Raw genomic sequence first — 12836 nt, forward strand, 5'->3', positions numbered from 1 at the left:
TGATTAAACAAATGACAAAAATGAGAATGAAGTCCCCAGCCTTTTCTATTTCCAATTAATTTGGTGTATCAAAAATTTTTTATAAAACATTATCTACAGTGTTAAATATACACACAGAGAAAACAGAAGGGAATCTGATTATTACTACGGGCCAAGCTGGCGAGGTTTGGTTAGTTAGGTTTTCAGAGCAACTTTAGGAGTAAGAAATGGGGGTAAGGATAAGGGATTTATCCATCAGCCATTGTTGGTGCTTCTGGAGTGAGTAGCCAGTGTGCATCTTTAACTAAGGAAGACCTATCTTCAGTCTTTCTAGAAATCACTCCAGGGAAAGTGAGAAATGCTTTACTTCCTACAAGGGAACTTTGAAGCCCAGAAAAAAAAGGAGTTGTTAGCTTGGTTTCGTGAGCCAGAAAAGGTCATCTATGAGTAATAAGACTGGTCACCATGACACTGCGGCTCCTAAGTGTCCCTTCTCTCATTCCCCATGTTAGAGCCAGCTATTAATCCTGATTCTTAATAAAGCAGACTCACTCCCTCAAAGCCTGCACACCGCTACCACCTCCACATCTCATGCAAAAGTAGCCAATCACTGTTCGATGCTTTTCACTCTGCACGCACACACGGCCACCCGGTGGTCCTCGCCCCCTCCTTCGCATCCTTGGTCTGTGTGCTTTCCCATGCTGCAGTGATTTCTAACTACTCCTAGCTCCTCGACATTCTGCAGTTGCTGCACCTGGCCCCAGCAGCACACTCAAGTATCTTGCAGCACGATTTTCCATGACCACATTAGCGGTGCTGGCCCTGCAGAGCTAACCCTTTAGACTGGCTTGCAACTACTCATGGAGATCAGATATCCTGTGGCAACAGTTGATTTTTAATCCTCCCTACTTTCAAACTGAAAGCCACTCCAAGACAAATCAGAGTAACCTGATACAGAGACCATATGAAGATGCAAACGCACTGCCTCCACTCCAAGTAATCCTCAAATGCCCGGGGTCAAGAAGATGCTGAAGGCTCTGTTTCCAGGCTACTGCCGTGATGAGTGCAACCCACACCAAAACCATCCTGAACAAATCAGTCTATTCAATGTTTAAAGCTTTCAGGGAAAGAAGATTTTCTAATTTTTCCCTAGCTTCTACCAAGATGTTTACTTGTTCTTGAGGTTTCATCCTTTTTTTCTTTTTTTGAGTGATGTGCTGTTTATTTTATGAAGCAAGAACTTTTTTCAAAGCAAGAAGTAGCTGGGCACAGTGGCTCACACCTGTAATCCCAGAACTTTGGGAGGCTGAGGTGGGTGGATCATCTGAGGTTGGGAGCTCAGGACCAGCCTGACCAACATGAAGAAACCCCATCTCTACTAAAAATAAAAAAAATTAGCTGGGCGTGTTGGCGGGTGTCTATAATCCCAGCTACTCAGGAGGTTGAGGCAGGAAAATCGCTTGAACCTGGGAGGCGGAGGTTACAATGAGCCAAGATCACACCATTGCTCCAGCCTGAGCAACAGGAGCGAAACTTTGTCTTAAAAAAAAAAAAAAAAGGCTGGGGCACGGTGGCTGACGTCGGTAATCCCAGCACTTTGGGAGGGCGAAGTAGGCAGATCATGAGACGTCAGGAGTTCAATACCAGCCTGGCCAACATGGTGAAACCCAGTCTCTACTAAAAATACGAAAATTAGCTGGGCATGGTGGTGCATGCCTATAATCCCAGCTACTCAGGAGGCTGAGGCAGGAGAACTGCTTGAACCAGGACCTAGGAGGCAGAGATCGCAGTGAGCCGAGATCACGCTCCTACAGAGCGAGACTGTCTCAAAAAAAAACAAAACAAAAAATGAAAAGCAAGATGCTACCTCCCCCCTTCCCAAACACATATATTGCACACAAATCAGCATTTACAACTTCTATTCATGGGGTAACGCTCTCTCTAGGTTACTCTAAGAAATAACAAAGCAGCCTTTTCGAGGATGTATCCAAACAGGTGGCACCAGGCCACTTTTGATCTTTGATGCCTACGACTGGGCCAAATCATCATAGAGACTTATTTTTCTTTCTGTCATTATTTTTTAACAGAAAGAAAACTGCTATATTAAATATCATGCTGTTTTTGGCCTAAATGTCACAGCTTCATTTTAAATCCCAACAACTGTTAGAGGTATACACATGTGTTCACTAGAGATCCCATTTCCCTGTATTAAGTTTCACTCAATTAAACAGAAACAGGTGGACTTAAACTAATAAGAAAAAAACCCAGCACTAGTGAATTCTTTCATGTTGCCAGAGTAAATGTCTTTGATCACTTGCTCAGAGAAGGTCCTTCAGTGGTACCTTTCCCTCCATATGCTCTTACGGGCTGGGCTAACAGAGAGCCAATGTAAAACTCATCAGAGAGCTACCATTTTAAGTGGAAATGGTAGCAATGGATTATTTTAAAATAGTCACCTCTTTAAATTTATGCCTGAGGTTCCAATTTTTTGAAGTTTTATAATCAGACCTTGACAACGACTTTGCACAGTAAGATATAAGGAACTCCCACATGCTGAGCGTTCCAATAATGGAACATGAGGCATAAATGGCTACGGTTCAAAGAAACTTGCTCTATTTCTAGGATTACCTAGAAAGACTCTTTTGCAGTTCAATTTGTAAAATTTAGTAGCAACAGAATAGACTCATACCATCAGACTAGAGAAAGGCCAGTCTAGCCCATGGCCATCAGAGGAGAAATGTTTATATCCTATAAAAGAAAAAGTCCAGAGAAAAAGAGTCTTTTGGGGAATGTAACTCTAAGAGCTCTTAAAATTCTAGCTAACCAGAATAAGGTCCCAGGCAAAGAGAAGGGATCCAAATAGAAGCAAATAAAACCAACATAAATCTGACAGTTAAGGGAACCCATATTTTTAAATTTAAGGCTAGGTCTGCCTGCAACCCAATTACTCACTAACAGCTATAGTTTCGCCAAAGTCATTCTGTACTGAAATAGGGAATAATGCTCTAAGTGGAAAAAGTGGACTGAAAGCATGTGGATACTGATTACAAGTATGAAAAAGAACAATATGCACATTCATGGCAGTTTAAACATTTAAAATGACAGATTAATAGTTAAATTGTTTGTTCCTTTAGAAATTGCTTGACAACAAAACAAAATTTTTGTTTCTGGAACCAAATTCCAGGGCTAATAACAAAAGTTGAGTTTCTGATGCACATTCAGGGCAGACTGGATTTTGCAGATTTGGTGGAAATTTTGAGAGGCTTGTGCTGCGTTTCAGTTTTGCAGGCCTAGCTTTTTTGACATTGTTTGGATTGCATCTTCAAAGAACTTCTTGAGAAGAAAATTAGAATTACTTGCATTTTAAGTGCAAGCCACAAGGCACAAAAGAGGGAGATAAATCAGAAATTCCCAAATACAAAGCACACATGCAGGCAAGAATCTGGCCCGCTGACTTCCTCTAATTAAATGCCTGTCTAATAAAATATTGTCAATGGCATACAGATGACTGTTAAAGGAGCTGAAGCCATTTACTTGGAGTTCTGGAACTCATTAAATGCGTTTCTTCATGCTAAAAGAATTTCTTGCGTTTTTATTTTACCCTTAACAAGTAGCAGCAAAGGCAACCACAAAAGGGTCTAAAATTTACTTATTTTGAAATAACATCTAACAAAAGACATTAATGCAAGGAGGCCCTGGAATAGCCAAGAGTGGCTTTAAGATTTGTGTTTCTATAGGGCTTGTCTTCCACTCACAACCTTATGATAGCATGTCACAGAGCAGCTAGGGGGTGGCTAGTATCTGAACGCTTGGGTCCCCTGTTGAGTCAGGAGACCCCTACACTAGCTATTGTCCTAGAAGGAGTGGTTGAGAGGTCTCAGGAAACCCTTTGGAAATCTGAATACATTCAGAAGTCTCTAATATCTGTTCCCTATTCTCACACCCAACCCCACCTCTGGCCTTCCTCCACTCTTGGTTCAACTTTATGTACACGCACGTCCTTCTTAAGCTAGAATGAAATCTGCAGGTTGGGGAAAGACCTGAGGACTGGAGTCTCCCATGGGTCAGAAGGCATGGAGAATGGCACAGGAGATGCTACTGGCTTTTCCTGATGGAGCTCTTCACAGTGACAGCGGGGAGACCCCATCACCTTAGCAAATGTGCTCTACCAGCCTCAAAGAATGTATATAATTGGAGTCTGGCCAATGTTATGGAATCTTTATTAGCATAGGACAAGCTTCTCTTGAGGCAAGTAGTGACTACTCATAGCACATCAGGATGTATGATACACAGCCTTTAAACAAACCATAAGCACCATTTATTACACCAGGATTGCTGCTTTTGTAAATACTGGCCAAGAAGCAGAAATTGAGTTGCTTGCCTGGTACAAAACCAATGAGGGAAAAACTCTATGAGAAACTCTTAAAGTGAAAAATCTTGTCAATACAGAACTGAGTATACTGCCATTGATCAACTGCTCTTGAAACACTTCAGATAAAAATCACTGCTGTAGAAAAAAGCAAAACAAAATAATTACCGGAGCGCGTTTTGCTTTGGGATGCTTACATTTGACGATTCCTGTCATATGCTGTGTAAGTTCATACCTAGCACTCAATCACATTTCATTATCAGACTGCTGTATAATTCGAGGGAAAAAAATTCATTTGAACAAACCACTTTCACAGATAAATCACAGGATTCCACACTTGGTTCTGTTTAACACACTTCACTCAACACTCATACAGCAAATTGACATTTTTTTCTATGTCCGAATAGATTATACAAGAATGTGTTATAACTGCAAAACCTTCACAATATAAAAAAAGTAGTTCTTCCCACCTAATATGGCCTGTAATTGCCTAAGTAAAGTCTGCTTGATCACTAGTCTCCACATCTGATTTTAATTATTAATTCATATAAGACTCGCCAAAATTAAAATATTGAATCAAAGTGCTCTGATTGCAACAAGATATCACATAGACTGAAATAGTGAAGTCTAGAGACCAGGTTACAGTTTCAGCTTTGTCATGCAATAGCTGTTTCACTTATGCAAAGTCACTTAACTTTTTCAGAACAAGAAAAGAAGCTTTGCCCAGAGGAACCTCTGAGGTCCCTTCCAGTTTAAAAATTCTATGGTTCTGTTAAAGATACAAATTTAAAGCAAGACGTAAATAGACTACTTCAATGAACAACTCTCAAACTATGCAACAATCAGTTTGATTCAATCAAACGATTAGGAAAACAAAACAAGTCTGTAAAAAAACAGATTAAGTGTTCAGACTCTAAAACCGACTTCTGGACATTCATGTGGACAGATAATCGTTTGTGAATGCAGTGAGTTGATACTTCTCGTTTTCTATGCTGCTGCCAAATTCTACTCGGTTTCCTAAGCATGCTCGGTTCTTCCCTTGTGATCAGGTCACGTGATAAGCCCAGTGAGGCCCTGGCATGGTGGTGTATCAGGGCGCTATTATCATTAGGACTCTTTTTAAATAATTTTGTAGTTACTTCTCTTTTAAATAATTTTGTAGTTACTTAGAATCTATAAAATTTTATTCTACAATTTATCTTTTTGTTGTTGCTGTTAAAAAAAAGGTACCTAAGGCTGAAAAGTACAAATCACAGCCATCAAGAAAAAACACTTCATTTGTGGTATTTTTCTTACTCTGCAAGCAAGCCAAAAATTTAGCTAGCACTTTTACTGTATTCCACTAGATTCTAGAAGGCCTGGGTGAGAAGTGACCCTGGCTGCCCAATACAAACAGCTGCGAAGTTCAGGGAGCACTCAAGAGCAATGAGTGCAAAATCTCTAGGGTCAGGGGCCAGGCATCACTAATTCTGAAGATATCTCAGAAAATTGCAATATGCAGCTAAGGCAGAGAAACTTCAAGTGAAAACCAGGCTCTTTAATCTAAAATGCAGGATTGCTGGTTGAAAGGCAGTGACACTGGTGGGCAAGATCTAAAAAGAAGTCAATCTCTCTCTACTTACACTTTTTTTTTTCTGGCTCAGACAAACATCCAAGCATCATTGTTCCCAAGAGAGGATACTGTTCATAAGAGTGTGAATGGTAAGACTGTCTGTAAACTAACCTACAGCAACAGTGCTGGAAAACAGTCCTCCATGCTGTCCACGATTCAAAGGCTGGCATTTAGCTTGCTGACCTACTAGTGACAACGGTGCCTATTTCAAGGTGTTACTCTTCCCTGCATCCCTGCTCAGTAGTAGTTCAGTTTCAGAAAGAGCTTCTGAGAGGGAGAACTGTACTTCTTAAAACATAACAATATGATCCACCAAGGCAAACTGAAACCAAACCAGAAACCCAAGTAGATTACAATTCATGAAGATTTGACAACTTTTCTAGTATTTCCTAAGAAGCCTGGGAAGCAGAAATAACCCCAAATTCTCCCATTAAAATACTCACTATTCTTGACTAATGATTTCACCAACACAATCTCAACTAGCTATCGATTTCCATTTGGCCTTGATTAGTGTCAATTCCTCACTTCACGAGGCATGTAAAGAGCAGCCCTCCTCTTAAAGAAGGGGAGAGCGGGAAACCGATCCCTTTCCTGTAATCTCAAGGATGCTTCAGTTCAAATTCTCAACCAGAAGGGCGATCTGCATACATAATTGAACATACACAGAAAATTGCCATATAAATATAACACACTATACACAGGATTGGATTCATAATAAAGTGTTTTTTCCTAGCTTTCAACCAGCAAAATAAACAATCTCCTAGGAACCTGCCATTAGGACTTGATGTTTATCTGGTCCACCTTTTCTGGAAAGCAAGCCACTTGTGTGAAGTTTTTTCTTAACGATTTTAGAAGTCAGGCAGGCCCCTTCAAACATGTGCCTGCACAAAACCTCCCCTAACAAATGTAGACTACCAATGAATGAGTCACTAGAACAGACCATCTCCATGGAAACCTTGGTCTCGTGACCCCAGGTTGCTCATGGTTGAAGACTTGCCTCCTCACCTCCTCACTCATCCTCCTCCTGTTCCTCATTCAAACGCAGGCCAGCCAAGGACCCCCTGCTTCTCAGCAGGGATGGGGAACACAGCACTGCGGGGTTACCGAACACAAGGGGGTGGCTCCCGGGGCTCAGCATCTCAGAGTCTGACTCACTGGACTCAGTTCCACTGCTGCTGGAGCCCTCGGTCACCTGCAGGGGTGCCAGCTGCCTCACCATGCCACGGGCACACACTGACTGTGTGGCAGAGACCTTGGAGGCTGCACCCATGGGAGGGGTGCCATTAACCAGCCTTCCACCCTCGGGAGCAGGTGTGCCGGCCTGCCCTCCCTTCCCACGGCCACCAAGCCCATCCATGGCCTCTGGGGTAAACACTACCTGGCTAAGGATGAGCGGATCTGTCTCTGACTTATTATGCCTACCAGGAAGATTCTGCAAGTAAGGTCTTGGCAAGGTGGGGGAACAGTGTTCATGAGGAGGACCCTGTCCGGGGAGAGTGTCTTCCCCCATACTCCTCTCCCTACGGTCATGTCCATTTTCAGAAACATAGCCTTGAGACCCAGTTCTGTCCCAACTCATATTTGGACTTGAACTTCTGCTGCTGGGAGACAATGGGGTGGCCAGGGGGCTGTGACCAGCCGAGCCCTTGAACATTTCATCTATGAGAGAGCTGTGCCTTGGGAGTCTAGGGCTCCCACTCATATCAAAGGTAATGTCTGCCGAATCGTCATCAAGGAATTCTCTGGAAGGAGGCCGGGAGGACTTTGCAGAGTGCGGGGAAGCCCTATGCCTAGCCTCTCCTCGCCCCTCATCCCTGGACAGCAGATAGACACCGCTGGTCAGATCACCCTCATCATTGTCATTTGTTTGGGACCGGGACCGGGACGCTCGTTCTCTAAGCAGGTCGTATTCGCTATCTACGTCACTGCAGTCAATGAAAGGAATGGAAGTACTGCTGCCTCTAGCAGCCCGGGATGCTGGACCTGTGCTTGGCTGCGGGGGCTGAGGTTTACTCTGCTGGGTCCTATCCTTAACGACCTCCTCCTCTTCCTCCGTGGGTGCTGAGGCGGCTCCGTCCGCCGGCTTGTTACCCGCGGGGCTTCTCCTCGGCGTGGGGCTCGGATGCAGCCCTGGCTCCCCGGGGGGAAGCTTCGGCTCCTTTCCCTGCTGGCAGCTCTGGGCCCCTGGAGATTCGGCCCCTTCTCCAAATGTCAGGGTGGCGCTCTGCTGAGACTGGTGAGGTGGGGAAAAGGGGCGGGGGATGGAGAAGAGGGAGATTGTTACAGAGGGAGGCTGAACACAGAAGGGGAGAGCCAGGGTCTCCTGGGACAACACCCCAGACCTCTGCGGCGGGTGGAGGCCCCGAAGTGCTCTGACCTAGCAGCAATCATGGAAGCACATCTGGGCATGATCCAGAAGGTTCCTTCAGGGCATGGTGGCTGACAGCACTGTTCCCTGCAGCAAAAGTCAGGCCCGGTCTCCGCTTTCCAGGACCCCACTAAGTCTCGCTCTGTCGCCAGGTGCCAGGCTGGAGTGCAGTGGTGCGATCTTGGCTCACTGCAATCTCTGCCTCCCAGGTTCAAGCAATTCTCTTGCCTCAGCCTCCCAAGTAGCTGGGATTACAAGCACGTGCCACCACACCCAGCTATTTTTTGTATTCTTAGTAGAGATGGGGTTTCTCCACGTTGGTCAGGCTGGTCTCAAACTCCTGACCTTGTGATCTGCCCGCCTTAGCCTCCCAAAGTGCTGGGATTATAGATGTGAGTCATCATGCCCGGCCTCTATTCTTTTTTTTTTTTTTTTTTTTTGGAGGGAGAGACAGTGTCTTACTCTGTCATCTAGGCTACAATTCAGTGGCATAATCACAGCTCACAGCAGCCCGGACCTCCTAGGCTCAAGTGATCTCCCCACATAGCTGGGACCACAGTTCTGCATCACCATGCCCAGCTAATGTTTTAAAATTTTTTTGTAGAGATAGCATCTCCCTGTATTATCCAGGCTAGTCTTGAACTCTTGGTATCAAGCGATCCTCCTACCTCAGCCTGCCAAGCAGCTGGGACCACAGGCCTGTGCCACCAAACCTGGTTAATTTTTAAAATTTTTTTAGAGACAGGGGTCTCTCTACATTGCCCAGGCTGGCCTTAAACTTCTGGGGTCAAGTGATCCTCCCGCCTTGGCCTCCCAAAGTGCTGGGATTACAGGTGTCAGCCATCACGCCCGCTCATGTTGAGCTTGTAAAGCTTCTATGGAACAAGACGGTCCTTCCAGCCTACAGGGGGTCTCCAGGGAAGGGTGGGCAGGCACATCAGGGACCCCTGAAGGCAAGCTGACACGGTCATCAGAAAAACTACAAGGGACGTGTTTGCTTATACTTCTCAGGGCAGCCTGATGGGGAAAGGAGTTTTTTTTGGATTCACACAATGAAACCTCCTTCATCTTTTTCCCCAAGTTTCTTTTTTATCTTTAGGAGAAAGCCCTGAAAACTTACCCAGAGGCCAACTCCAGGGAAAACGAGTTTTTGCCACCCTCAGAACAAGAGTGATAATGTTTCTTACTGCCAATTGTGGTCACTGCCCGGTAATACAAGCTCTGGGAACTCTCTGGCCAGTTTTGTGCCAGCAAAGGCTTCTGGCCTTGGCACCAGGCAGAAGCTACACCTACTGGTTACAAAGCGAGTCCCCATCTCTTCCCAAGTGGACCCATTTAGCTGGAGGGCCAGCCTCAGCTCTACCCACCGCAGGGATGGTTCCACCGCTGAACTGAGTTCTCAGTGGCTTAGAGCGCAGCATGGGAGATCAGAAGGCAGCGGAAAACGCAACACACTCCAGGGCCTCTGAGCCCAGGCTGTGTCTGGTCAAAGCCCAGGCCCATAATCAGATTCTCATCTGCTAAAAACCCCAACAGAAGGGACAGAGAACCACAAAGCCCACTGTGAAGCCCAGGGCTCCTTGGAGGAAGTGTAGGGAAAAGCAGAGTTACCACAGGACAGCGCCATCACTGACCTGGTCCGGTGCTTCTGAATTCAGCTCTGTAGGCTGTGAGGCAAGGCTCCGGATAGAATGAATCTTGCTGTGCTTCCTGGGAAAAATCACACAGATCGTTAAAGTTAGGTAAGGTTTTCCTTTGTTTCTTTTTTCTTGGTTTTAAATGAAACAAAAGTCCTTCTGTTGGAAGCATTAGTGCCTTTCTCAATAATGATAGTACCCAGAGCCGCTTTTTCAAATGCTACTTGGAAACAGATACAGGGTCATCCTTTGATAGCACTTGTATGGTTCAAGGGTTATTTAAATCTCGGAGAAGTTCTCAGAAGCCCTTGTTGTAGTTCTCATGGTGCAGCTGGTGAAGAAACATTTAGTAACGAAGCAGAACCTTTCTAGTTCAGGGTAAAGTCACAGAGGAGGGAGGACTTGGCTGGGCCCTCCTATGATCTGAATGCAAGCTATGGTCTGACAATATGGAATCAATTCATGTACCTTAGGTAATTATTTTCTAGATCAGTTTTATAATAGAGGCAATTAACATGCATCAGCTCACTCTATCAAAGTGGTAAGTTCAGAGGCAAAGGCCTGGGCTCAACAGTAGAAGAAACTGACTTTACCAGCATTTTGACACATGTCTTTCATCTCTTCCCTTCTCAATCTGCCTATTCCTCTTTTCCCTATCAATCAGGCACTGACATTTTCAGGTCCTGAAATGCATGCAACTGTATAAATACAGATTATATTCCCAGGCACATCCAGCTCTTCTTCAAAATACTCCAGGCTAGCACAGAAAAGCTCTGGAGATCCACATTCTGAATCAGAGAGAGAATTGGGCTACTTCTTACGTGGTCTTCAAATACTAACCATTGATTGCCCAAGGAAATTACGGGATTCATCTCCAGACGTGCCTGCAAAAATACCTCCTGAACATGACATTTTTGGAGACAGGGCATGGGAAACCATCACAGATTTGCAGTAGAAGGAAGATGCAAGGATGGCCACAGAAGCAGGTTTATTTCAGCAAAATCAAAACGCAACTCTGAAATAACCTGGATGTTTCCCAATAGGGAATCAGAGAAATCCAGTGTAGTATCTTCATACTACTGGACGGCCTTTAAAACAGATCTCAAAAAACAGGTAGTATTAAAAAAGCAAGATGCAGAATTATATACAGTACCAGAGTACTCATATGAATGAAAAGCACACACTCAGAGCAGTTTCTTTTCTTTTTTTTTTTTTTTTGAGATAGGATCTTGCTCTGTGGCCCACGATCCTGGCTCACTGCAACCTCAACCTCCCAGGCTCAAGCAATTGTCTCACCTCAGCCTCCCAAATAGCTGGGACCATAGGCGTACACCACCACATCCAGCTAATTTTTTTATTTTTATTTTTGTAGAGACGAGGTTTCGCCATGTTACCCAGGCTGGTCTCAAACTCCTAGGCTCAAGTGATCCACCCACTTCCGCATCCCAATGTGTTGGGATTACAGGCCTGTGCCATCACGCCCGGCCTCCAGAGCAATTCTACAAACTCTTTTGGGATGCAGTAATATGTATACAGAAAGGTGTCTAACTTTGGCAGCTGCCTCTGAGGACAGAAGGGAAATGACCAGAGCTGGTTGTTCCAGGGGGTTCTGGCCATGTCTGTAACGAGAGCTGCAAATAAAAGAAGAGGAAAAAACAAGCCCAGAAACAAATGTGTCCAACTGTTGCTGGCTGTTAATTCTAAGTAGCAGGAATTTGGGTGTTTACTGACTTCTCTGTACTTTAATTTTTAAATATACAAAAATGAAAAAAGAAAAAAGACTTTTAAAAACCCTACATGCATCAACTAGTGCCTGAGGCCCCGTCCTTGGCTCCTTCACCCCGCTCGGGTTCTGCTGCTCTGCCCTGGGGCCCTGAGTTTGGGAGCTGGCTGGCCAGAAGCTGCTTAGCAGCTATGAGACCTGGGCTACGTATTTAGCCTATTGGGGACTCAGTGTCTCCATCTTTATAAAGGGAATAAAAAAACACAGACCTCACAGAGTTGGGGTGAACCAATGAGGTCACACAGGCCCAGTGCTTGGAACAGCCTGGCACAGACTAAGAGCTGTACGTGTTGGATAACAACAACAACAATATGGTTAACAAATGCTGTTTCTGGCTGGGCCTGGTGGCTCTTGCCTGTAATCCCAGCACTTTGGGAGGCCAAGGCGGGAAGATGGCTCAAGCCCAGGAGTTCAAGACCAGCCCTGCCATACAGGGAGACCCCATTTCTACCAAAAACTAGCTGGGAGTGGTGCTGGGCGCCTGTGGTTCCAGCTACTTGGGAGGCTGAAGTGGGAGGATCGACTGAGTCCCAGAGGCTGAGGCTGCAGTGGGCTGTGGTCACACCGCTGCACTCTAGCCTGAGCGACAGAGCAGGACCCTGCGTGAGAAAAAAAAAATCCTGTTTCTGTTCCAGATTTACTTTATTTAATTAAAAAGTTCATAGAAATACTTTCAATACAAATCCTGAAATATCGAAGGACTCAGCAGTGACCTTGTTTTTAAGATGCTTCATCCCCCGTGACGTCCTGAGCCCTTCTCTCCTTCCCGTTACTAACGTCCTCTCTGCCTCCCCTGGTCCTCTCTATTCTCTTCTCATCTCACTCTTGAGGGTGTGCCCCTGGGCCCTAAAATCTTCCTCTCGAACACTGGACTTGCTGAGGGTGACTGTGAGACTGTCATTTACAACTCAAGAGTCATCAGGTCTGAGGTCTGTGTGAAGAAATATTTAGCAGCCACAAGCTGTTAACTGGCGAGTCTGAGCTTCTCAGACTGGAAGCAGCATCGAAGCTTCTCTCACCTTTCAAACTGCACCTTCTTATGTCCTCCTTCTTTAACATAGTCGAGAACCTGCTTCTGAGTCCGACCA

General features: G+C 45.0%; 1 protein-coding gene across 4 annotated transcripts in view; it reads right to left on the bottom strand.

Moving 5' to 3' along the window:
* Window positions 1-12836, bottom strand: part of FARP1 (FERM, ARH/RhoGEF and pleckstrin domain protein 1) — a 319687-nt gene that overhangs the window by 53149 nt on the left and 253702 nt on the right. For 2 of the 4 annotated variants that reach the window (XM_064362215.1, XM_021667903.2), the window contains exons 11-13: window positions 12768-12836; window positions 9963-10038; window positions 7944-8193 (exon numbers count right to left, since the gene is read on the bottom strand). In XM_064362215.1, coding sequence (XP_064218285.1) covers window positions 7944-8193; window positions 9963-10038; window positions 12768-12836 — 395 coding nt within the window. The remainder of the gene's footprint in view (window positions 1-7943; window positions 8194-9962; window positions 10039-12767) is intronic. The other 2 variants (XM_021667905.2, XM_021667904.2) reach the window with 1 other exon arrangement.

The sequence above is a fragment of the Aotus nancymaae genome, unplaced genomic scaffold (assembly GCF_030222135.1).
Source record: "Aotus nancymaae isolate 86718 unplaced genomic scaffold, 86718_ANA_hifiasm-v0.15.2.pri h1tg000048l, whole genome shotgun sequence".
NCBI lineage: Eukaryota > Metazoa > Chordata > Mammalia > Primates > Aotidae > Aotus > Aotus nancymaae.